Below are 27,836 nucleotides of genomic sequence, written 5' to 3'. Positions count from 1 at the left end.
TATCTATATACATGTATATACATATACATATCATATGTAGCATCCAAGCTACATATGATAAACATTAATATTAACATAATACTAACATTAACTACTGTCCACAGTTAACCATTTTACCTCAATACGATGACTCACCCTGGCCTGATGGCTTCTTCAGGAACACTGAGAGAATTTGAAATATGGGAATCCTGATAATCCTGCATTCTTCGAGCATCCATTATAATCAAGCTGATGTTTTCATCCATCATCATTGTGTATAGCTCCTTTGCTGTGATTGTTCCTTGGAATCAAGAGAGACAATATAAGCAACAAGAAATACCTAGTTCTGTTCAGTAAACACAGAACAATCATTTCTCCTTCTAGAAGAATGAAGGGTACTAGGTATCATATACCTGCTATCCCATCATTCTACTTACTACTTTTTAAACTAACATTATATATAATTTGTGTTTTTGACATTTATCAAGAAACTAGTTCAATGTTGAAGGCTTACAACACCAAAATTTGCTCTTGAGGTTACAACTACATCTGGTGCTAGTTCTGCTGCTGGAATAAAATAAAGGAAATTAATATATGAATCTCATGAAAATATTCTTATTCTCAGTAATTAAATCATTTGATAAATGTCAACCAGAAGAAATATCTATGTTTCAAAAATTCTTGCCAGGTACTAAATTCTTTTTAAAAAGTCTCTGATGAGGTCTTATGGGGGGGAATTGTGCTCTGAATCAGCAGTTGACTAACTATGGCTCTCTGTTTTAGTGGAACATAGTTGTAGAAAAGTGTTTACATATTGTCTATGGCGTTTTCTAGCTGAGACAGCAAGAATGACAGCATCTCCCACCCCCAAGCCTAAAATGTTTACTCTCTAACCCTTTAATATTTAGCCAAAATAAATATTTGTTATGTTGCTATCTTTCTCTTCCAGCTTCTACCACCTGAAAGGGAAGATTAAAATGCACAACAAGGTCAACTATACTTCAATAATAAAAACTTTAAAAATAAATTAAAAAAAAAACAAAACAAGAAAACCAAATAAAGATTTAAAAAAATAAAAAGCTACTACAAAGGAGCTTAAAATGTAAAGAACTATTTTGGCAGTGAGATATGAGAAGAACGTAGTCACAATATCTCCTAAGCTAAAATACCCACCTGCTAATAGCCATGCTACTTCCCTCTCTAACCATCAAGATCATTTTGACAACAAAATTATCTAAAAAAGTTGGGAACAAACCACTTAGAAAAGTAACACCCAAGCAGGATGAGAAACAAAAAACATAGATAAAAACAAATCTTGGAATGAATTAATAACAACTTTTAGGAAGGTGTCTTACTACACTGTTTATTTAATTGTTGTATGGTATTATTTAATTTTTAAAAATACTTATTTATTATTTTAGAACAGGGGAGGGGGAGAGGGAGAGAAAGAGAGAGACTCTTAGGCAAATTCCCCTGCTGAGCACAGGGCCTGCCTGGTGTAGGGGTTAATCTCATGACCCTGAGATCATGACCTAAGCCAAAATCAAGAGTTGGATGTTCAACTGACTGAGCCATTTAGGCGCCCCTGCTGTACGGTAATTTTTTTTTTAAGATTTTATTTATTTATTTGTCAGAGAGAGAGAGAGCGCGCACGCAAACAGGCAGAATGGCAGGCAGAGGGAGAGAGAAGCAGGCTCCCCATGGAGCAAGGAACCTGATGTGGGACTCCATCCCAGGATCCTGGGATCATGACCTGAGCCAAAGGCAGCCAATTAATAGACTGAGCCACCCAGGTGTCCCTGTACAGTAATACGTTAAATAGAGAATTTACTTTAATGTTACATACAATTGATATTTAAGCTGAACCTTTCCTGAGAGAGGAAAACTTACACAACTGTCCAAGTTTTGCCGTTTAGGTCACATTTTTGTGACTGGAGTATCAATATCACATATGGATAACATCCAAATTACTAGTTTGGATTTTTTTGAGGGAAACGGAAGAACTTCCAAATAATTAGGTCTAAAAACTAGAGTCATAATAATTAATACACAAATCTTTTTATAAAGTTCACTTATATAAAGTCACTAAGAGTTTCACATATACCAACTTACTCAATCTTTACAGTAAGTCTATAGAACAGATACTACTATTACCCTCGCTTTGCAGGATGGGGACATTAACGTAGAGAGGTTAAATAACATGCTCAAGATCACATGAAAATTCAAAGGAGACAGTATTCAAAATCCAGGCAGTCTGACTTTGGAGAGTATGTGCTCTTTAACTGCTTTGCTAAACTGTATCTTGGGGGAAAAAAAAAAACACTGAAAAGTACAAACTGTGGCTTTGACTGTTTAAAATCACAATTTAACATAAATATTCCCCATGACATATGCAGAATATAAACATGTTTTCAATATAATTACACAGACTAAGAAAAATGATAAAGCTTACATACAAAATGTATGTAAACATTGTTCACTTACATAGAAACAGAATGTAAAATCTGAAGCTTATTTGCATTAAAAGATCTCAATAATGACCCGAAAGAACTCCCTCCCTTCTGTATACACTTACCTTTCTCTGTGGTCTCATTTTTTTCACTCTTTTCACCATTTATCTGTTTCATAGAAAAAGAAAGTTTCAACTTTAACAGAAGTAAAAATTTTTTATAGAAATAGAAAGTTCAACTCTATTACTTCACTGAAACTGAAAGCCCAGAAAATGAAGTATGTGGAGTACTGGCATTTTATTAAAATACCGATGAAGAAGGCATCCAAATCGGCAAAGAAGAAGTCAAACTATCACTCTTAGCAAATAATATGATACTATATGTGGAAAACCCAAAAGACTCCACTCCAAAACTGCTAGAACTTGTACAGGAATTCAGTAAAGTGTCAGGATATAAAATCAATGCACAGAAACAGTTGCATTTCTGTACACCAACAACAAGACAGAAGAAAGAGAAATTAAGGAGTCAATCCCATTTACAATTGCACCTAAAACTGTAAGATACCTAGGAATAAACCTAATCAAAGAGGCTAAGAATCTATATGCAGAAGACTATAAAGTACTCATGAAAGAAATTGAGGAAAACACAAAGAAATGGAGAAATGTTTCATGCTCCTGGATTGGAAGAATAAATATTGTGAAAATGTCTATCCTACCTAAAGCAATCTACACATTTAATGCAATCCCTATCAAAATACCACCCATTTTTTTTTTCCAAAGAAATGGAACAAATAATCCTATAATTTATATGGAACCAGAAAAGACCTTGAATAGCCAAAGGAATATTGAAAAAGAAAGTCAAAGTTGGTGGCATCACAATTCCAGACTTCAAGCTCTATTACAAAGCTGTCATCATCAAGACAGCATGGTACTGGCACAAAAACAGACACATAGATCAATGGAACAGAATAGAGAGCCCAGAAATAGACCCTCAACTCTATGGTCAACTAATCTTCAACAAAGCAGGAAAGAATGTCCAATGGAAAAAAGACAGCATCTTCAATAAATGGTGCCGGGAAAATTGGACAGCCACATGCAGAAAAATGAAATTGGACCATTTCCTTACACCACACACAAAAACAGACTCAAAGTGGATGAAGGACCTCAATGTGAGAAAGGAATCCATCAAAATCCTTGAGGAGAACACAGGCAGCAACCTCTTCGACCTCAGCCAAAGCAACATCTTCTTAGGAACATCGCCAAAGGCAAGGGAAGCAAGGGCAAAAATGAACTATTGGGATTTCATCAAAATCAAAAGCTTTTGCACAGCAAAGGAAACAGTTAACAAAACCAAAAGACAACTGACAGAATGGGAGAAGATATTTGCAAACGACATATCAGATAAAGGGCTAGTATCCAAAATCTATAAGGAACTAGCAAACTCAACACCCAAAGAACAAATAATCCAATCAAGAAATGGGCAGAAGACATGAACAGACATTTCTGCAAAGAAGACATCCAGATGGCCAACAGACACATGAAAAAGTGCTCCACGTCACTCGGCATCAGGGAAATACAAATCAAAACCACAATGAGATATCACCTCACACCAGTCAGAATGGCTAAAATTAACAAGTCAGGAAATGAGAGATGCTGGCGAGGATGTGGAGAAAGGGGAACCCTCCTCCACTGTTGGTGGGAATGCAAGCTGGTGCAACCACTCTGGAAAACAGCATGGAGATTCCTCCAAATGTTGAAAATAGAACTACCCTATGACCCAGCAATTGCACTACTGAGTATTTACCCTAAAGATACAAACGTAGTGATCCGAAGGGGCACGTGCACCCGAATGTTTATAGCAGCAATGTGTACAGTAGCCAAACTATGGAAAGAACCTAGATGTCCATCGACAGATGAATGGATAAAGATGTGGTATATATACACAATGGAATACTATACAGCCATCAAAAGAAATGAAATCTTGCCATTTGTGATGACGTGGACGGAACTAGAGGGTATCATGCTTAGTGAAATAAGTCAATTGGAGAAAGACAACTATCATATGATCTCCCTGATATGAGGACGTGGAGATGCACCATGGGGGGTTAGGGGGGTAGGAGAAGAATAAATGAAACAAGATGGGATTGGGAGAGAGACAAACCATAAGTGACTCTTAATCTCACAAAACAAACTGAGGGTTGCTGGGGAAGGGGGATTTGGGAGAGGGGGAGTGGGGTTATGGACATTGGGGAGGGTATGTGCTATGGTGAGTGCTGTGAAGTGTGTAAACCTGGCGATTCACAGACCTGTACTCCTGGGGATAAAAATACATTATATGTTTATAAAAAAATAAAAAATAAATTTAAAAAAATACGGATGAAGAGTCATGGCTTCATCAGGTTATCTGGCAGCAGAAAACAGCTAAAATAACTAGCAGTACAACAGAATCACTTCCTTGAAATTTTCTTCAGTTAAAGGCTAAATATAATATAAAAGCACAGTCTGTTAAGAAATTTAGTATTTAATTCAATGACAGAATATTTCTTACAATGAAATAAAAATTCTGGCTATTCCTTTCAGAGTTCAATATTACATAATTGAAGGAAAACAAAAATTTGTAAAAATATAATTGTATTTTCTAACCGAGACAACATGGGTTATTTCTGTAAGGTACTAACTCATTTTATAGATGAAAAACAAACAACCATTTGAGAAGTGATCAATTTTAGCATCACTAAAATTAAAAAAGGAGTGTATATAATGTGCCTCCTAACACGACACAGTTATAAAGTGCACAGTATCACCTATGAAGTACTCTTGCCAAAAGCAAAAACTGAACCTTAACCCCATTAAGCTTCTAGGTTGAACTTCTAGCCTACAACAAATATAGAAGATAGATGTATAGATTAAATGATACAAGATGGAAACAATTAGATAAATCCAGAATGTGGTTGGTTCATTTCATGGACCCGATCTGTATTAAAAAGTCAAAGGCAAGAAATTAAAAAAGTAAAATGGGGGACTAAAGCAGAGAGTACTGCAGAGACTTAATTTAAGAGACAAAACAATCAAAAGACTACGAGTGGACCTTGTCTGGACCCTAATTCAAACAAATCAACTCTAAAATATTATTATGAGACAGTGGGTAAATGTGAATATAGCCTGGGTATTAGATTATATCAGTGAATTATTGTTAATTTTGTGAGGTGAAAAAACAGTATTGCCATTAAAAAGAAAATGTCCCTTTCTTTGAGATGTACACTGAAACATTTAGTAGTAAAATGATATGTCCTCTATAACATGCTTTGAAAAAATCTAGCAAAAGGGGGAAGTGCAGATACAAAATGTGACAAGTGTTAGGTGACAAATGTTAGCTGATTATTTATTTTTTTTTTTTAAGATTTTATTTATTTATTTGACAGAGAGACCACAAGTAGGCAGAGAGGCAGGCAGAGAGAGAGGAGGAAGCAGGCTCCCTGCGGAGCAGAGAGCCCAATGCGGGGCTCGATCCCAGGACCCTGAGATCATGACCTGAGCCGAAGGCAGCGGCTTAATCCACTGAGCCACCCAGGCGCCCCAATGTTAGCTGATTATTGACACTGGGTAATGGTTTCTAATTATACTTTTTTTTTCCAGTATAAAAAGGCTAAACAAAAGTAAAAGTAATAAAAAGTAGTTGGCTCTCCTGCTGGAAAGGCAACAAAATAAAGACATTTTATTAAAGTTCCTTTCACACTGTTCTTAGAAGTTTTGTTCTTTATCTGTATCCGCCATTTGACCTACAAAAGAACATCCCACTAAAGCAGTGTTACTTATCTTACATTATGAGTTCCTAAAATCAACAAATCATATTTCTTCACTTCTTTTTAAATAGTGCCTAGTACAATGTCACAAGTAATTCAACAACTATTTCTTAATGAAACCGATGATGATTCACACACAAATGATAGCTGAAAGCTACAAAATCCTTAAGAAAAAGTAAAGCAGAAATCTTTATATGAATTTTGACAGTACATAAGAAATTGTATTTTAGGAAACACACATACACACAACAGATAAGAAAGAAATTATATTTTAAGAAGAATAGTTTCTCAGAAGGTGAAGGGAAGGATATACAGTGGTAGCTGGCAGGTACAGATTGAGTCACTGATGGATCTTGCCAAACAAATGATGTGGCTAGATTACAAGTAGTCACTGAATAAATGGAACAAATAAGGAAGAGGAAAGGGAAATGGTCAGAAAGGAAGAAAAAGCGAGGGAGAGAGTATGAGACCTTACAAACACGTAAGGTTGAGCATCAAATAAGTAGTATACCATATCTTCTTCAATTTAAATTACATTAGAAAGAAGAGACCTTAGAGATCATCTATTTCAAGATCTTCATTTGGCAATGAGGAAATGAAGTCCTAGAAGGGTGAAGCAAGACTTGACACGGGACCGGAACTCAGATATACTGAATTACAACTCAATTGCTTTCTACCGCTCTAATCAAGTTGATAGTAACTGTAAAAAACTAATTAATATACAGAAAAGAGTTCTGTAAAGCTCCAAAAGAAACATGGAATCAAATGAAGCTAGAATATTTAATTCAATTTCTAATAAAAACACTAAATTAAATTTTACCCTTGTTGTCTAAAAGTATGTTGTAGTGGTTATCTCACCTTGCACTGAGCAAATTATCTGGGGGGAAAAAAACAATCTTTTTACTTCACAGAATAAATCTGAAATACCTTCTGGGTTTTGTCTCTGGAATCCACTGCATTTTGCAAGGAACTTTTAGGTGATATGCCACCATCCTCTCTTCCTGCTTCGTGCCTTTTCTGTTTCTGCAGCTGCTCTTCCTCCTGTCTGTCCTTTTCTTCAAGTTTTTTCCGAACTTCGGCTTCTTCATATCTAGTTGAGAAAAGAAGTCAAGATGTCTTTTATTGGCATGATCATGAAAAATAAAGAGTTCCAGTTCCATGAAATTAGTACCCTACTGTTGGGTATTTTATGGTAGCAAACTCCCTCCCTCCAGCTGAAATTTGATTCTGCTAGTGTCCTGTTCCAAACCACAACTCATAAATTTGCCCTCTGTAGATTTTAAATTGCCCAAAAATCTTGAAAAGAAACACTATGCTCTTAAGTTAAAGTTGTTTAATGCTCTTTTTGTTCTTTCCTTCCCACTAATATCAACCTTTAAAAAAATTCAAATCTCCTGCAATTCCTTTTTCAAAGGACTTATACTCTTAAAATGAACTAATTCACTTATAAAGTAGTCCAAAATATAAAAAGGTAAAGGCAACAAATAAGTGAGAAAATGGCTTACATGACCAAAAGATAAAGGAGTATCTCTGGTAACAATACAAGTAGGGAAAAACTAAACAAATCCAAGAGATACATCAGTAAGGGGTAACCCAAAGATTAGGAGAAATTCTGTTCTACTCAGTTGATTAACTGATGAAAGGAGGAAAAGAATAACTGGCGAAAGGAGGCAAAGAATGGTGATTCTAAATTGTACCAACCACCCTAACATATTCCAGCCCCAAGATTAGTAATTTCTGAAAAGGATAAAAGGAATATATTAATTCAAGAAGATAATTTCTAAGTAAAGACTATGATATATATATAACTAGAATGGTTCATTGATTCAACCGTGAAAAATCAGTTAGAAAAATACCTTTTTTATTCTGTTAAAGAATGACTAATAACTAAAAACATACCATTTTTAATTTCTAATTACTTTATAAGCCTGGCAAGCCAGTCATGGTAAATACTAGAATTAGATCTGTTTTTAAACATAATAGCTACTGCAAACTAGGCAGTTCAAAACTAATAGTAAATACTTCATTCCCATAAGACCAGTGTCCAGTAGCACATCATAACCTGGGGCATATAAGGAATTATATTTTTCTAAAAAATCCTGTCAGAGAGTTAGGAAAACCTGAACCTGAGCTCTGACGTACTACACCAAGGCTTACCACAATAATCTATCATTCTAAACATTTTCAGATTTTCAGTAAAAAATATGAATGTAACACATAAACATAATAAAGGTAATATGGCAGAAGATTCTAATTTTTGTTAATGTAAGATTTATTTCTAGGAACTGGGATTTTCATGGTCAGATACAAGTGGACAAGTTCTAAATATTATTTTTATCTTCTAAATTTATGTTCTTTTAAAGATTTTACAATAATGTCTGTACCTGAGTTTAAGGCTTTCAGAGAGTCTTTCAGCTTCTTCAATAGCTTTTTTGATGTTTGCAAGTCCAAGTATTGAGTGAAAGTAGTCCTAAAATTATAAGAAAACCATCCCATACTTTTAGTACCAGTCATTGTACATAGCACTAATGCTAAAAATGTTAAAATCATGGTGCCTAGTGAAGGAAAGATTGGATGAAAACATTATGATTGAATGAAGACATTTTTTTAAACTTTTAACCTACATAAATATACAACTTGTTCTCCAAATATTTCAAAAGCATCTCTTCATACAATTAGTTTGCACAAACACATTAAAAAAAAACACAAACAAACAAAAAACCCCAAACCCTAAAAGGTAACAATTTTATTTATTTGGAAGACACCTTTCAGTATAAATACTGGGGGTGCCTGGGTGGCTCAGATGGCTAAGCATCTGCCTTTGGCTCAGGTCATGATCTCAGGGTCCTGGGATCAAGCCCCACACTGGGCTCCCTGCTCAGCTTAGAGTCCGCTTCTCCCTGTTCCTCTGCCTCTCCACCTGCTTGTGCACACACTCTCTCTCTCTGTCTCAAATGAATAAGTAAAAACCTTAAAAAAAAAAAAAGTACAAAATACTATTTCTATTATTTATGAATAAGACCAAAAAGCAAAGCTTTCAGGAAAAATATGTATTTTCCTATTGCAAATGTTACTTAGGTTTCTTTCTCTAGAATCAGAAGCAGTAAAGCAAATTGTATATTGAACTACAGTATGGTATTTATTTTGTTTTCCTTGTTTTAAACTGCGATGTTTTTGTCTCCACCTTTATAATAGCAACCCACCTCGCAACTGGAGTCAAAACACTTTTGACATAAAACACTTGAGGAAACCTTGAGTAAGTATCAGATGATAGAAATAAATCATCTTTAAAAAAAACACAAAAGGTCTGGCACATAACTTAAGCAGAATAAAGTTAAGAAAAATAACTTCTCAAGGAGGTCACTGATTAGATCCTGCAATCAGCGATATTTTCAAATTAAGGTTGGCTGAACACGGCAGTAGCACAGTGACACTCAGCTGATTTTTGGATCTAACTGGCCAACAACTTGTCAATATGACTCTGAAACAGAGCCTAGTAGCACAGTTCATCACAAATGAACTTGAACTCTTGAAAGACCAAGAGGCAAGATATGCACTGCTGGCTCTTTGAAAAGCAGTCACTAAGAGCTGGTTTGGGGTAAATCTATTGATAACAGCAACCATATGTCTGTTTAGCCTAAAAGAAGATCATGTTTTGGGGCTCCTGGCTGGCTCGGGAGGTACAACGTGCAGTTATTGATATCTCAGGGTTGGGGCTGTGAGTTTGAGCCCCATGTTGGATGCAGAGAATACTTAAAATACATAAATAAAGTACATCATGTTTGAGGTTAGGCTTATTCTTCTAAATAAAGACTAAATAAATTTCAATAAAAGTATTTTCAATATTGTATCAACTGAAAACTTCAGCTGCCACATTGTCCAGACTTTTGATGCAGTATTTTTAAGATTGTACGTATTTATTTGTCAGAGACAGTGAGAGAGCATGAGCACAAGGAGAGGGAGCAGCAGGCAGAGGGAGAAGCAGGCTCCCCACTGAGCAAGGAGCCTAATGTGGGGCTTGATTCCAGAACCCTGGAATCATGGCCTGGGCCAAACGCAGATGTTTAACTGACTGAGCCACCCAGGCATCACGATGCAATGTATTTTCAATAGAAAACAAAATTTAATCATTATTATAAGATTTCTCTCATAAAAATAAAACACAAAAATTACTGTGACTTGTCTTTTAATTTTTTGACATGAACTCATTAAAAAAAGCCAGCCTATAAGCCCAGCTTAATCCTGTTTAAATTCTGAAAAAATTGTTTGTGTTTGGGTATGCCTGTTACAAACTTCCAGAAGACACTCCCCTAATATTAGTGAGGTTTTTTGGTCAGTAATTATCTCTCTCTGTGCTCTTAAAGGAGAACAATTAATATTTTCAAGTTGGCAGAATAGAAAAATAACATCCAATTTTTACACAACTAAAACATTTGTTTCTCAGGTTTACCCAAACAGAACTTTCTTATTCCTGAACATAAAAACTTAAGTCTCATGATTTCACAAATAAAAAGGCTTACCAATAATATTTAGGATTATCATGTATACCATGCAGATGTGAAAATATAACTCTAATTTATCTAGACTTTGGTACACTAATATTTTCAATATTATTTCCCTTTTCAGATAACCCTGAAAAAATTTTCACAAAGGGATTTTTTCAATGAGTAAGAAATGTAATGTGCCCTTTACTAGTGACCTTGCTAAACTAACATTTTATCTAAATCTTAAATATTCTCTCACATAAAACAAGAGTGAAAGATACAGGTTTCTGAAGACTAGTGACATTATATTCTGCCTCTACCTGATTTAAAGTATAAATCCTAGAAAATGCCTAGTTGGTAAATTTAACACTTCACATACTTGAAGTGCACTGGAGATGTAGGGTTAAATAAAACAAAAACAGTTCTAAGGCAAAAGGAGATATGTACCCTGGACAGAGCAAATGAACAACTCCAGTGCATGAAGTAACAGCCTGAGTTACCTGAGCCTTGGGAGAGAGCTTCCTAAGCTGAACAACTCCTGCAACTTTCAACTACTCCCTCTGGGAATGTAATAGATACTCTGTGGAAATGGAAAAAAATTCTTACCGATTAAACTTCACTCCTAATCTTCTCAAGGTAAAAAAGTAGCTACAAGAACACTCCCAATCTTCTCAAAGAAAAAAAAGCAACCACTAACTTAGAAAACTACAGCAAAAAGTCAGGGTGCCTGTGTGGCTCAGTTAGTTGAGTAGCCACCTTTGGCTCAGGTCATGATCCCAGGGTCCTGGGATCAAGTCCCACATCTGTTTCTTCCCTGACTCTGCCTGCCCCTCTCTTTCTGTCAAATGAATAAAATCTTCAGAAAAGACATAAAGAAAGAAAGAAAGCAAACAAACTACAGCAAAAAGTAAATACATAAAAAGTTTGCCCTACCACAACAGACAAAACAGCAGACACCAAAACTACCAAGCTATCCAAAATTGTAAATCTTTCAAGAAAATTTACTTTACTAAACACTTTTACCCTTCTTTTAAAAGTAATTCCACTTTAATATATAAAAACCATCAAAGAGCATAGAGAAACTTGTTTGAATTTGGGCAGGCCTCTGTATTTGCAGATAGGTATGCTCAAGAATGTTCTAAGATTAGGATCAATCTAGCTAACTGTGGACAGAAGGATGAACCTCACATGCAAGGGGCCAACTTTCCAAAGCTATATCTAAATCCCTGTTAACTATTATTAACATAACTTTGTTGGTGAAAAGAAATACCAGCAATGACTTACCACTATTAAATAAAACACTAAAGTCATCCCTTAACCAACAACCAAAAGAAATTATATACGTCACACTACTCTGGGGGAAAAAAAAAAAAGTTATTTCAGGGGCAGCTGGGTGGCTCAGGGTGTTAAGCCTCTGCCTTCGGCTCAGGTCATGATCCCAGGGTCCTGGGATCGAGCCCCGCATCGGGTTCTCTGCTCAGCGGGGAGCCTACTTCCCCATGCCTCTCTGTCTGCTTCTCTGCCTGCTTGTGATCTCTCTCTCTGTCAAACAGATAAATAAAATCTTTAAAAATTAAAAAAAAAAATCTTTAAAAAAAAGTTATTTCAAAGAAAAGAGAACATTTTTCACTTCTGTAAGTCAATTTAAATAAGGCAAACCAGTTCAGTGAACAAAAACAACAACAACAACAAAATCTCAATATTGATTTAAGAAGGCTTCTCAACCAGGTGAAAAACCTATAAGCAGTATAAGTTGCTGCTGCTTATTATCTGGTAGCAAGACTGCTGGTAGAACCACCAACACAATTTCCTCCAATTTCTCTAACCTACTCGCTCTGTTCTTTTGTCCATTTCTGGTACAGCTGAAATGCAACCATTTTCTCTAGCAAGACATACCCTAGTTATTAGTTCTCTTTATCCATTTATATCTCTCCCACATTCCCTCCTTTTCCACGGCTTCAGCAAAAGACAGGAACTTGCTCAAAGGATAAAAAGGAAAAGTAATAGTAATAATAGTAAATAAAAATGGAAGCAATCAATATTAACTGATTCTTTAACACAGCTACAATGTCATTCAAATATAAAAAGATGTCACATAAAAACAAGTGACTGACCAACCAGAGACTGACAATGAAACAGGAAGGTGTGGTGTGTACACATACACACACATACATACATACACTGGAGTATTACAAAGCCATAAAAAGGATGAGACTGTATAATTTGTGACAACATGGATGGACCTAAAGGATATTATGCTAAATGAAACAAGTCAGGTCGAGAAAGACAAATATCATATGATTTCACTCACATGCAGCACCTAAAAAAACCCCAAATGAATAAACAAACAAAAAGTAGAATCATACCTGTAAATTTAGAGAACTGATAGTTGCCTGAGGGGAGGGCGGGGGGAAATGGGTGAAGGCAAGTGGGAGACAGGCTTCCAGTTATGGAATAGATTAAGTTACAGGAATAAAAGGCAGAACATAGGGAATGTAGTGAATGATATAATAGTGTTGTATGGTGACCGATGGTAGCTACACTTGTGGTGAGCACAGCATAATGTATAAATTTATCTAATCACTATGTTGTACACCTGAAACTAATGTAACACTGTATTCAACTACACTCAAAAAGTAAAAATGAAACACATACACACACATTACTTGACAAAATCCTGAATCCTGAGAATGTATGATTGCAGACACATTTTTCATATTTAATGCATGAGTAAACTGAATCCTTCCACTTGACCTAGTGATCATTTACTGTAACAGAAAACTTAGGCATTTTTACATTGCTATAAACTTGTACTAATCCAAGGCAAATGAGGTATGTGTATACAGTGTGATTACATCCACATATATACAGTTAAAAATGAAGAAACTAAACATTTAGTTTACTTTTTCTAGCTGCATAAGAGTTTGAACTTGGTGCTACATAATGTGACCTAATTTCAGTATCAGTTAACTTTTAGAGGAAATTAGTAGCTCTACTGTACAAAAATAACTTAGCAAATAAAAATGCAAAGATAAAAGGTACCTGCTGTTGCTTGAAATCAGGCCTTTTTTTGATAAGATTATAAACAGTCACATATTTCATATATAGTACATAGGCCTTTTCCTCATCACGATCTAATCTGCATTCTTCTGCTGTCTTGAAGATCTTCAGGGCACTCTGTACATAACTTCAATTAGAGAAAAAAATAATTAAAACACCTGACATAAAGGCGGGGGGAAATCATGATAAGGTCTACAGTGAATCTTGGTAAGTGAATTTCATAATTTAAACTGCATGACTTTGTAAATGATACAAAGTTTCATATATGTTTGGATGCAACTGAAAATTCCCCTATCCTACGAATAAATACTTCTGCTTCCTAACAGTTGTTTATATACCACTGAACTGTTCAAAATGTACTGAGCCCAGTTTTAAAAGATTTGCTATGATAGATAATCCTGAGACAAGTGGTCCTTGGGCAGTCATTTAATAGTCATACCCTACGATTAAGGAAGATAACTCCATACCACTTGCAATGAAGTAGGGGAGCTAAAATTTTTAGTTAATGTTTAATGTTAAGATACTTTTTAATTCTCCTCATCCCTTTCTAACTATGTTGTAAAAATCTCCCCACCTAAAAATCCAAGAAACAAGGGGGAGGGAAAGAAATGTAAGTTCAATCTTCTTACTTGGTTAAAGTCTTCTATAAAATGACCAAATTGCACTCTGATTCACTGGTGCTGGAAGGAAAAGAGATTTAAAGTCTAAAAATAAGTGATCTTAAAATTCCACTTTGGTAAATCTGAGGATTCTGTGGCATTCATTCTAAGGTCATCTGCCTGGTTAAATCTTCAGAAAGCAAATTAATAAAATAGGCATTTCTTTGAGAGGAATTCAGTCACTGAGGAGTAAAGTTTTGGCAACCTAGTTATAGTACTAATGCTCATGTATAATGTGCTTTATCAATTTTATCTATACAGAGCAGTGTTTCTTGTTTTCTGTAATTTTCAATCTGCTCCACAACTAAAAGATGAATTAGTGATGAAGTTGGCCAGGCCAAGAACACCACATAAAGAACAGGGCCAAAGTTATATTTATGACCAAAGATATAGCCTGCTTAGCATGTGTACAACCTGCCTAGCATGGCATCATGGTCCTAAAATACAGATAAATCAAACCAAAGCTGGTGAGCAGATTCTCTTTGGAAGAGTTTAGGAGTGGAAGCAACAGTCCTTGGGTTTTAGGTAAACTTCTTTCTCAACTTTTATCTAAACTTCTTTCACTCTGATGCGTGTATCTCACAAGCTTGTATGTAGCAGACCAAGCTGAGATGGCCACAGAGTCACTGTGAGTACAGTGGAACAGCTAAAAATCCTAAAAGGATCCTATCGTTCTTCGATTAGTGCTATGCCATAGCAAGAACATGAAGAGGTATATTTAAGGAAGTCCTGCTGACATACCACTTCCTATGGGATCAAGGTGGTCCCAGAGCTAACCCAGACATGGCTAGAATGAATTGATCTGTCTCAGGATTAGATGAAGATCTCTGAGAAAGTTCAAGGTGGCTTTATCTTTCCCATTGTTTTCTATTTGAAAGTCATTCAGCAGAAGTTTTTTGTTTATTTTTAAATTTGTATTTATTTTAGAGAGCACCTACTCAAAAACAGGGTTGGGGGGAGAGGGAGAGAGAATCTTAAACAGGCTCCATGGGGGGGCAACTTCTCACAGGGTCCAAAATGGGGTTCAATCTCATGACCTGGAGATCACGACCTGAGCCCAAATCAAAAGTTGGAGACTTAACAGACTAAGTACCCCATCAACAGAAGTTAAATAGAACTGTTTCCTCTGTTATCCCTCCAATATTACCAACTTAGGTCAAGAAGTAGGCCAATCCTTCTCTTATTCTTCCTGTCCCTGAAAAGATCGGTTTTTTAAGACCCTTTTGTCCACTGTAATGGCTAGAAATATCAGTTCATTTTGGGATTTTCTTTTGTGACCTTCTTTAAAGTTCCTAGTGTTCTCTCCTCTTCATCCCTGATGTTTTGTTTTCTTTCCAGCTTCTATTTCCTTTAGAAAATGATGCATAAGGATGTCCCTGTGCATTCATAGGTCTCTTCAGATACCTCTTCACAGGTTCATTTGGGATCATATATATCATTTTTTTTAGAGCCTCCCATTTATGGAGGAGCCATGGAACACCACTTTTCTGCTTTCTAAAATCTGCTTGTCCCAAGTTTGGGATATATGGCTGGCTAACTCCACCTTTCTTCCTGAAACCTCTATTTCCAACTCTACTAATTATGTAGTTACTTATCTCCAAATCTTCTCCTTTGTCTCTCAAAATTAATTCAGAAGAAAATTTCCACATGCCTCTTGTCCCTTATCAGAGATAAAACTATCAAGTTAACAATTTTACTGATACCCTATTTTTAGCAATATTACTTTCAGTAAATACCAAAATACCTGGACCTCTCCCTATTATATTTTATCTCAGGACAGATTTTGTAATCATTATCAGTGAAGTATCATCTCTAGCATCCACCTCAGCAGGTAGATAGACTGTGTGTCTTCAAAAATAAAAACACATATATCATTAGATTGAAAGTTCATGTCAAATTGGCACAAATTAATACTTTGCTAAATATTAGACAAAAAATACGTGTTTCTCCTCTTTTAATCAAAGAAAGACAATGCTAGGATCATATATGTGAAATATACATGGATAAAAATGATCTTTAATTAAATGTATTTATACTGTTTTATGAAAAGACATTAACTGTGGCTGAATGAGTTTTGTAGAAACCTTGTAGTCTTTACCTCTTAAAACTTATAATTGTTACACTGTCCAGAGAACAGAAAATATGCGTATCAGCAGAATATATATATATTCTGCCAAAATAAAGTTAAGAACTTCTCTAAGGGGGTCTTTATTCATGTGATGATGCCATTTTTCAAATAAACTTCAAACTGACTACTTATCTAATGCACTTAATAATACGGAAATGAACTAAAAATTAATAGGATTCAGTGAAACTAGCAAAGGATACATACTTCCTCGTGCTTATTTTCTCTGGTTTAACTTCTGTCTTCTTATTGAGGTCTTTTAGTGAAGAACTGAGGTAGAGTTCTTTAGGAACTGAAGCCACAGCAGGCATGATGACTAATCTTTACTTTTCCACTTTCACAATGGATGGTGTACTTCATTAAAAGAAGTTCTTTTCTGAAACAAAATGAACACAAATATTTCCAATTAACAACAAAACAAATGAACAGTTAAAAAGCATCAAAGTCCTAAACTAAGGTGGGCACGTGTTGTAATGAGCACTGGTAGTTATATGCAAATAATGAATCATGGAACACTACATCAAAAACTAATAATGTACTGTATGGTGGCTAATATACATAATATAAAAATAAAATCTGAAAAAAAGAAGAATTAATTTTAAATTATCTTGAGTATCCATTTTGGGAATTTGAGATATTCAGGTTATCAATAAATTATTTTTTCAAATGTTCATTAACTAAATAAATTATTGTTTGTATCACTTTGCCTTAAGTATTAAGAATTTTCCTATCAAAGGACTTAACAGAGTAAGAGCTTTTGTATTTTTCCACTGCTAAATCTGTTATTAGTGTATAGATCACAAATAGAAGTTTCATTTAGAAATATTACCCTTTCTCATTGATAGTATTAGTTAATAAAAACAAGCAAGCTGAACAAGTTGGTGGCAGATGGGGAGTAGGCAGGGCCAATTTATATAGATCTAGGGATATATGAACAGAATATATGCAAGTACTTTGGTTTCTCTAAAAGTCTTTGATGCTTTATTACGTTCTTTGTTCCTCCCATGCTCTAGTAAATTCTGACAAAGGAGGTGGAGAAAGTATTAAACAAAATGAAGAGGAAGAAAAGCTGAATATCAATTAAGCTGGTGTGTACATGTGCAGGAATGCATACAGATGCATATAGGAGATGCACAGGAGAGGACACCAAATAGTGAGTCCTGGCAAGATCCCAAGTGTTACCAAATGAAAACTTCAGAAGAATCCAGTTAAATTTATACCATGTTTCTGCTTTAAAGAACTAATTACAATTCAAATAAATACAGGTATACCTCATTTTATTTTGCTCCACTTTACTGTTCTTCAGAGATACTGATTTTTTTTTTTTTACAAACTGAAGGTCTATGGCAACACTGCATCAGACAAGTCTTTTGGTTTCATTTTCCCAGTATTTGCTTACTTTGTGTCCATGTATTACATTTCGGTTATGTTCACAATATTTCAAAACTTTTTATTATTGTATTTGTTATAGTTATTTGTGATTAGTGATTTCAACTTACTGAAAACTCAGAGCATGGTTAGCATTTTTTAGCAATAAAGTATTTTTAGTTAAGTTTTTAATTTTGATCCAGTTTAGTTAACATACAGTGTTATATTTAGTTTCAGGTCTACAAGACAGTGATTCAACAATTCTCTACATCAGTGCTCTTCATGATTAAGTGTACCCTTACTACATATTACATATTTCACCCATTCCCCCACTACCTCCCCTCTGGTAACCATCAGCTTGTTTTCTATAGTTAAGAGTCTGTTTCTTGGTTTGTCTCTTTTTTTTCTTTGCTTGTTTGTTTTATGTCGGTGAAATAATATAGTTGTCTTTCTAAAAATTTTGCTTTTGATTATATTCTCTAGTTCCATCCATATTATATTGTAAAGGAAATTTTTTTTTTTTTTTGAGAGAGCGTGTGACGGGGGGGGGGGGGGGGGGGGCAGGGTGGAGAGGTGAGGCGGGGCAAAGGGAGGAGGAGGAAAGAAAATCCTAAGCAGGCTCTATGCTCAGATTGGGGCCTGATGCAGAGTTCAATCTCATGACCCTAAGATGATGACCTGAGGTGATATCAAGTCAGATGCTTAACCAACTGAGCTACCCAGCATCCCAAGATTTCATTCTTTTTTTTATGGTTGAATAACACACACACACACACACACACACACACACACACACACACATACCATATCTTCTTTATCCATTCACCTATCAATGGACACTTGGGCTGATTCCATAATTTAGCTACTGTAAATAATGCTGCAATAAACAGAAGTGCATGTACCCCTTTCAATTAGTGTTTTTGTATTTGGGGTGTAAATACCTAGTAATGCAGTTGCTAGATCACAGCATACTTCTATTTTTAATTTTTTGAGGAATTTCCAAACTGTTCTCCAGAGTGGCTATACCAGTTTGCATTCCCACCAACAGTGCATAGGGATTTCTTTTTCTTCACATCGTTGGCAACACTTGTTTTTTGTGTTTTTGATTTTAGCCATTCTGACAGATGTGAGGTGATATCTTGCATTTCCCTGATGATGGGTGATACTGAGCATCTTTATATGTGTCTGTTGGCCATCTATGTCTTTGAAGAAAAGTCTGCTCATGTCTTCTGCCCATTTTTTTTTTTTTTAAGATTTTTATTTGACAGAGAGAGATCACAAGTAGGCAGAGAGGCAGGCAGGGGGCGGGGGGAAGCAGGCTCCCCGCTGAGCAGAGAGCCCGATGCAGGGCTCGATCCCAGAACCCTGAGACCATGACCTGAGCTGAAGGCAGAGGCTTTAACCCACTGAGCCACCCAGGTACCCCTCTTCTGCCCACTTTTTAATTGGATTATTGTTTTGGGGGTGTGGGACTGTAGGAGTTCTTTATATATTTTGGATACTAACCCTTTATTGGATATGTCATTTGCAAATATCTTCTGCTATTCAGTAGGTTGCCTTTGTTTCCTTCTTTACCATGTAGCTTTTTACTCTGATGTAGTTTCAACCGTTTATTTTTGCTCTTTTCCCTCTTGCCTCATGAGACACAGAAAATGTTGCTATGGCCAATACCAGAGAAATTACTGCCTGTGATCTCTTCTAGGATTTTTAAGGTTTCAGGTCTCACAGTTAGATCTTTAACCCATTTTGAGGTGTGTGTGTGTGTGTGTGTGTGTGTGTGTGTGTGTGTGTGGCTAGAGAAAGTGGCCCAGTTTCATTCTTTTGCATTTAGCTGTCCAGAGAGCCCAAAACTATTTGTTGAAGAGATTGTCTTCCCCCCACCCCACATATACTGTACATTCTTGCCACCTTTGTTAAAGATTGACCATATAATTGTGGATTGGTTTCTGGGTATTCTATTCTGGTCCACTGATCTACTGTCCATTAATCTACTCTCAAAACAGTATCATACTGTTTTGGTTACTACAGCGTTGTAATATAACCTGAAGTCTGGAATTCTGACATCTCCAGTTTTATCTTTTTCAAGATTGCCTTGGTTTTTTGGGGTCCGTTGGGGTTCCATACAAATTTTAGGTCTGTTTGTTCTAGTTCTATGGAAAATCTTGTTGGTATTTTGATAGAGATTGCATTAAATCTGTAGATTGCTTTGGGTAGTGTAGACATTTTAACAGTATTTGTTTTCCTAACCTATGGGCATGGAATGTCTTTCCATTTCTTTGTGTTGTCCTGAATTTTTTTCATCAATGTTTAATAGTTTTCAGAGCACAGGACTTTCACATCCTTGGTTAAGTTTATTCCTAGATATTTTATTGGTTTTGGTGCAAATGTAAATGGAATTCTTAATTTCATTTTCTGTCGCCTCATTATTAGCATTTAGGAATGCTAACAGATTTCTGTACATTGACTTTGTATCCTGTCACTTTACTGACTTACCAGTTGTAGTTCTTTTTTGGTGAAGTCTTTACAGTATTCTATAGATACTATCATGTCATCTGCAAATAATGAAAGTTTTACTTCTCATTAATTTGGATGCCTTTATTTCTTTTTATTGTCTGATTCCTGTGGCTAGAATTTCCAGTACTATGTTGAATAAAAGTGGTGAGAGTGGACACTCCTGTCCTGTTCCTGACCTTAGCGGAAAAGCTGTTTTTCCCCAGTAAGGATGGACATTACCTGTGGGTTTTTCCACAGATGGCCTTTATTAAGTTGAGGTATGTTTCCTATAAGCCTACTTTATTGAGGGTTTTTTATCATGAATGGATGTTATATTTTGTCAAATGCTTTTTCTGCATCTGTTGGAATGACCATATTGTTTCTATTCTTACTGATGTGATGTATCATGTTGACTGGTTTGTGAATATTGAGCCACCCTTGCATCCTGGGAATAATCCCACTTGATTGTGATGTATGATTTTTTAAAATGTATTCTTGGATTTGGTTTGCTAATATTTTGTTGAGGATTTCTGCATCTATGTTTATTGGGATATATTGGCCTATACTGTTCTTTTTTGTGTTTTTATCTGGTTTTGGCATCAGGATGGTCCTGGCATCAGAGAATAAATTTTGAAGTTTTCCTCTCTCTTCTATTTTTTGGAATAGTTTGAGAAGAATCATATTCACTTTTCTTTAAATGTTTGGTAGATTTCTCCTGTGAAGTCATCTGGTCCTGGACTTTTGTATGTTGGGAGTTTTTCATTACTGACTCAATTTCCTTACTGGTAATTGGTCTGTTCAAATTTTCTCTCTCTTCCTGCTTTTATTTTGATAGGCTAAATGGTTCCAGGAATTTATCCATCTCTTCTAGGTTGTCCAATTTGTTGACATATAATTTTTCATAATATTCCCTACAATTGTTTTTATTTCTGTGGTGTTGGTTATTTTCTTTCATTTGTTTTTTGCTTATTTGGGTCCTCCCTCCTTTTTTGTCCAACCAGAAGTTTATCAATTTTGTTATCTTTTCAAAGAACCAGCTCCTAGTTTCATTTATCTGTTCTATTGCTTTTTTAGTTTCTGTATCATTTATTTCTGCTCTAGTCTTTATTTCCTTCCTTCTGTTGTTTTTAGGCATGTTTGTTCTTCTTCATGCTTCTTGAGGTAGCCCTGTATTGCTATAAACTCCCCCCCCCCCCTTTTTTTAAGATTTTATTTATTTGACAGAGAGAGATCACAAGTAGATAGGCAGGCAGAGAGAGAGAGAGAGAGAGAGAGAGAGAGGGGGAAGCAGGCTCCCTGCTAAGCAGAGAGCCCGATGCGGGACTCGATCCTGGACCCCGAGATCATGACCTGAGCCGAAGGCAGCGGCTTAACCCACTGAGCCACCCAGGCGCCCCTAAACTTCCCCCTTTGAACTGCTTTTGCTGCATCCCAAAGATTTTAGACCATTGTGTTTTCATTTTGTCTCCATGTAATTTTTTTATTTCTTTTTTTTATTTTTTGGAGTACCCACTCATTATTTAGTAGCATTTTATTTCACCTCCATATATTTGTGGTCTTTCCAGATTTTTTTCTTGTGGTTGACTTCTAGTTTCATAGTGTTGTGGTCAGAAAAGATGCACAGTATGACTCTGATCTTCCCGAATTTGTTGGGATTTGGTTTGTGGATTTATATGTGACCTATTGTGGATAATGTGTATTCTAATGTTTTAGGATAGAATGTTCTGAATATATCTGGTAAATCCCTCTAGTCCAGTGGTCATTTAAAGCTACTGTTACCAGGTGCCTGGCTGGCTCAGTTGGAAGAGCCGGTGACTCCTGATCTTGAGGTCATGAGTTTCAGCCCCATGTTGGGTGCAGAGATTATTTAAACAGTTAAAAACAAACAAGCAAATAAATAAATAAAGCTACTATTTCTCTGTTGATTTTGTCTGGATGATCTCTCCATTGATGCAAATGAGGTGTTAAAGTCCCCCTACTGTTACTGTATTACTATTGATTATTTCCTACTGTTTTATGTATTTGGGAGCTCCCATGCTGGGTGCATAAATATTTACAATTGTTTTATCTTCTTGCTGGATGGTCCCCTTTGTGATTATTTAACATCTCTGTCTCTGTTATACCCTTGTCTTAAAGCCTATGTTGTCCAACATAAAGTATTGCTGCCCTGGCTTTCTTCTGACATCCATCTGCATGGTAAATGTTTCTCCATCCCCTCACTTATTTTTAGTTTACCAGAAAATGATGGGTTTATTCGGGCATAGCAGAGAACTGTAATCTGAAGAAGTTACCTGTGGCAAACCCATAGGCATAGCTACCTTCATCCCCTCACTTTTTTTTTTTTAAAGATTTTATTTAATTATTTGACAGAGAAAAAAATCACAAGTAGATAGAGAGGCAGGCAGAGAGAGAGAGAGAGAGAGGGAAGCAGGCTCCCTGCTGAGCAGAGAGCCCTATGCGGGACTCGATCCCAGGACCCTGAGATCATGACCTGAGCTGAAGGCAGCGGCTTAACCCACTGAGCCACCCAGGCGCCCCATCCCCTCACTTTTAATACCAAGTGTCTTTTGGTCTGAAATGAGTCTCTCGCAGGCAGCATCTAGATGGGCCTTGTTTTATTAACCACTCTGCCACCCATGTCTTTTGATTGGAGTGTTTAGTCTACTTACATTCACAGTAATTATTGACAGATATTTAACTACTGACATTTTGTTACTTGTTTTGTACTTGTTTTTATAGATTTTTCTCCTATTCTTTCTTCTCTTGCTCTCTTTCATGGTTTGTTGGCTTTCTTTAGTGTTATACCTGGATTCCATTTTCTTTGTTCTTTGCATATCTATTACTGGTTTTTGATTTGTGGCTACCATTATGTTTGTATATAACATCTGCATAGCTGTCCATATTAAGATGATGACTGTTTAAGTCTGAACCTATTCTTTACTCCTCTCCCACCCCATGTTTTAGATATATGGTGTCAATTTATATCCATTTATTTTATGAATCTTTTAACTGATTTTTAAAGAAATACTTATTTTTACTGCTTTTCTGTTTAAAAAATTTTTTTATTAATATATAATGTATTATTTATTTTAGGGGTACAGGTCTGTGATTCATCAGTCTTAACACAATTCACAGCACTTACCATAGCACATACCTTCCCCAAGGTCTATCACCCAGCCACCCCATTCTTCACAACCCCCTCCTCCACTCCAGCAACCTTCAGTTTGTTTCCAGAGATTGAGTCTCCATGCTCTGTCTCCCTCTCTGGTTTTGTCTTCTTTTCATTTTTCCATCCCTTCCCCTATGATCCTCTGTCTTGTTTCTCAAATTCCTCATATCAGTGAGATCATAAGATAATTGTCTTTCTCTAAGTTATTTTGCTTAGCATAATACCCTCTAGTTTCATCCATGTTATTGCAAATGGCAAGATTTCAATTTTTGATGGCTGCATAATATTCGTGTGTGTGTGTGTGTGTGTGTGTGTGTGTGTGTGTGTGTACAACACATCTTCTTTTGGACAGAGTATTCTTGGCTGCAGATTTTTTTCCTTTCAGCACTTTGAATACATCATGCACTCTTTCCTGGCCTGCAAAGTTTCTGCTGCAAAATATGCTGATAGCTTTATGCAGTTTCCCTTTTCTCTTAAGCTTTAAAATTTTTTCTTTACTACTACTTTCTGCTTTTTTAATTACCATGTGTCTTGATGTGGACCTCCTTGCATTGAATTTTTGGGGACAATCTCTGTGCTTCTATACCTGGGTATGTTTCCTTTCCCAGATTAGGGAAGTTTTCAGCTAGTATTTCTTCAAATAAATTTTCTGTCCCCTTACCTTTTCTTCTTCTGGGATCCCAATAATGTGACTGTTACTAGACTTTGATAGAGTCACCGCATTCCTAAGACTTCTCAATTTACGAAATTTTCCATCCTCTCCTTTGCTTACCTTGATTACTTTCCATTACTGTCTTCATTTCATTTCTCTGCTTCATCTATCCTGCTACTTATTTCATCGAATGTATTTTTAATCTCATTTATTGTGTTCTTGATATCTGATTCTTTTTTCTCTTTGTTAAGGGTCTCACTGATGTCCTCCACTCTTTTCTCAAGTCCAGTAAGTATCTCTGTGATAATTACTTTAAATTTTCTATCAGGTGTATTACTTAGGTCTCTTGATGTGGTTATTTCATTTGGGACATATTTCTCTATCTCCTCATTTTGTTTAATTCTCTGTGTCTGTTTCTCTGTGTTAGGAAAGTCAGCTATATCTCTTGCTCTTCACAGTAATGGCCTTAGGAAGAAGAGGTCCTATAGTGCCCTGTGTCCAATGTCTCCTGTTCCCCAGAGCCTTGTGCTTCAAGAATTGTCTCCTATGTGTGTTATAGTGCTCTATTATTGAGATGTGGCCTCTTTTTCCTTCAGTACAATGGTCAGCAGAGGCTCTCTTTACCTGTTACAGGCAGTGCTTGGTCCCAGGTTGGGTGGGGTACGTTTTAACAAGGTATGTGGCGGTCTGCTTGCAAAATGAGATGTACCACTGCTGCTGCCAGAACTGAGGTCCCACAAAATACAAGGGTCAGAAGACAAAGTGTTGGTGGGGTTTTCACTAGTATTCCAAGGCAGGGGGACTGCAGTGCCCAGACCAAGGCAAGTGTGAATGGAAAGGGCAGATCTGCTGAAGCGCAGGGATAGCGCTTAGTGTAGCAAGTTAAGCAATGAATGTTGATACTATGCTGGTTACTGCAGCTGGCAGTGTGTTTATACTGGGGGGTAGGGGAAGGAAATAGCATGTGCCAGCTCCTTTGTTCCTAATGTGATGTCCCTGCGATCCCTGCCTCTCCAGGTCACACTCTGAGATGAGTAAATCACTCTCCCTCCTGTTTGTCTCCAATATTTTTCAAACTACTGCTTCCAGGCTGTAGCTCCACAGACTGTTATGCTGTCTCTTTAAGGTTGGGGACTCCACTTCCTAATGTCCTCCTGGCTCTTCCAGAACCAAGCTGGCTGATTTTTAAAATTCCAGGTGGTAAGTCTCACTGGTTGTAGGAACTCACAAAATGCAGCTCCTCTCACTTTCAAAGCAAATAGTAATGGGATATCATCTTCCCTGTGGGTTCACTGGTGTGAAAGTCTCTTCCTTGCCCTTCTCACCAACAGTTCCCTCCCCACCACAGACAGCTGCAGTCCATTTTGCTTTCGAATCATGTCTTTGCCCTTCCTACCATCTTTGATGTGGCCTCTTCTGTATCTTTAGTTGTGGAGTTTGTTCTGCCAGTCTTCAAACTGTTTTCTGGGTTATTTATGCTGATGTGAGTGTTACCTAGTATTACCCTGGGACAAGGTGCACTTAGGGTCCTCCTATTCCACCATCTTCCCAGTCAGCAATAAAGTATTTTTTTTAATTTATTTATTTGAGAGAAAGAGTGAGTGAGAGAGAGTGAGAGAGCATGAGAAGGGCGAGGGTCAGAGGGAGAAGCAGACTCCCTGCTGACCAGGGAGCCCGATGAGGGACCCGATCCCGGGACTCCAGGACCATGACCTGAGCCTAAGGCTGTTGCTTAACCAGCTGAGCCACCCAGGCGCCCAGCAATAAAGTATTTTTTAAATTAAGGACTGCATATTTTTTTTAGACATAATGCTACCACACACTAAGGAGAATACAGTACAGTGTTTATATGTACTGCGAAACAAAAAAATTCATTTGATTCTTTTTATTGTGATATTTCTTCTATTGCAGTGATCTGGAACTGAACTCATAGTACCTCCAAAGTATACCTGTAGTCACATAAATGCATTTAAGAGATTATAACTTTTTCCCCCTATCACCTCACTATCTTAATGCTCTTTATTTTACCAGTTCACTTTTATTAGATGAATGGTCATCCATGAATATCTAATCCTGAAAAGCTGAGTAAGGGGCGGGGGGAAGCAACTGTTCACCTAGGTGAAACTCCAAAGGTGTCCTGATTTGCTTTGATTCAAGTCATGCTTTATACTAATACTCTGGATTTCTTGAAAATCATCCCTTCTGTGAAATTAACCCACTGTCTTAGTCACCAAACCTAGCTATTTTTCCTCAATATGTTACATTTTAAAAAATGGTTTTTTTTCCATCTATACTTACTCCATGTGTCTACAAACATATGCTTAACCAAACACTTTATTTAGTAATTTCAGATCTATGCATTTAGAGACTATGATCTCATACATAAGTACTTTTTACGCTTTTCCCTCCAGTCTGCATTCTGTGTCTAAAGCTATAGTGATAGGAGAGGAAAAAACCTTCTGGACCACACCATCAAACCCAAATGGATCAACAAACATTAAATATGTCCTTCTAGTTAGATATCTAATTCATTAACAACTCATCACCAAACCACCTAAGAGTGCCCAGTAACTAAAGAGTATGATAGGGATCCCTTGGATTTCCTCACAATTACAGAGACAACAGCATCATCTGAGTATCTTAACCTGCAAAAAACATTATGTATTAAAGACATAACAAGTACATAAGACATGGTCCTTGAAATCCCAGGATAAACAGTTTAACCAGAGAACACTCTCTCATCCACACCCACCATATTCTTACATCATGCCTATCCCTCCAATGAGTGAAAAAGTAGGAATACATATAACATCATTTGTATAAAGTTTAAAAACAAACTAAATTGAACAATGTACTGCTTAAGGATACAAATAAGGTAAAACCTATAAAGACAGACAGGAAATAATAAACAGAAAATTCTATTTCTGGGGAGGGAGAGGATGTAATCAGGAGGCACAAATACAAGGAGCTTTAGGAATATCAGTAAGGTTTTATTCCTCAAGTTGGGTGGCACATTCGAAAGTGATCACAGGGTAATCATTTTACTATAATGCTTTATAACATATAGAAGAATATAAGTGACACACTTTACATATACTTCATAAAAATTTTTAAAGAAAACTATTAACTATATTGCATAATAATGCAAACACAAATTAAAATGTGCAATTGCTTATAAACATGAAAATACCCAGACACATGTGAAAGTTAGGAAGTAAGGGTAAAACAAGTGAACACAAAATATGTATGTTTTAAAATAATGATTTAGGGGCGCCTGGGTGGCTCAGTGGGTTAAAGCCTCTGCCTTCGGCTCAGGTCATGATCCCAGGGTCCTGGGATTGAGCCCCACATCAGGCTCTCTGCTCAGCGGGGAGCCTGCTTCCTCCTTTCTCTCTCTCTGCCTACTTGTGATCTCTGTCTGTCAAATAAATAAATAAAATCTTTAAAATAAATAAATAAATACTGATTTAAAAAATATATTTGAATACTGGAAGAGCCTGATACATTAAACTTTTGGAGTACAGACAGCTTCCATACAATGGTATGAATGGAAGCAAGAATATGAGCATTAGGGAATAAAGAAATGGAAACAACA

General features: G+C 36.4%; 1 protein-coding gene across 2 annotated transcripts in view; it reads right to left on the bottom strand.

Moving 5' to 3' along the window:
- The window catches only part of USP8 (ubiquitin specific peptidase 8), a 76,333-nt gene that overhangs the window by 39,022 nt on the left and 9,475 nt on the right, over positions 1-27,836 (bottom strand). For both annotated transcript variants that reach the window (XM_046008616.1, XM_046008615.1), the window contains 6 exons: positions 16,767-16,935; positions 13,758-13,902; positions 8,616-8,701; positions 7,159-7,321; positions 2,555-2,597; positions 136-280 (listed from right to left, as the gene is read on the bottom strand). In XM_046008616.1, coding sequence (XP_045864572.1) covers positions 136-280; positions 2,555-2,597; positions 7,159-7,321; positions 8,616-8,701; positions 13,758-13,902; positions 16,767-16,870 — 686 coding nt within the window. In that variant the 5' untranslated portion in view covers positions 16,871-16,935. The remainder of the gene's footprint in view (positions 1-135; positions 281-2,554; positions 2,598-7,158; positions 7,322-8,615; positions 8,702-13,757; positions 13,903-16,766; positions 16,936-27,836) is intronic.

This window comes from Meles meles, chromosome 6, assembly GCF_922984935.1.
Source record: "Meles meles chromosome 6, mMelMel3.1 paternal haplotype, whole genome shotgun sequence".
NCBI classification, from domain to species: Eukaryota; Metazoa; Chordata; class Mammalia; order Carnivora; family Mustelidae; genus Meles; species Meles meles.
The sequence above is the reverse complement of the archived record's forward strand: the minus strand, read 5'-3'. Positions and strand labels throughout refer to the sequence as shown.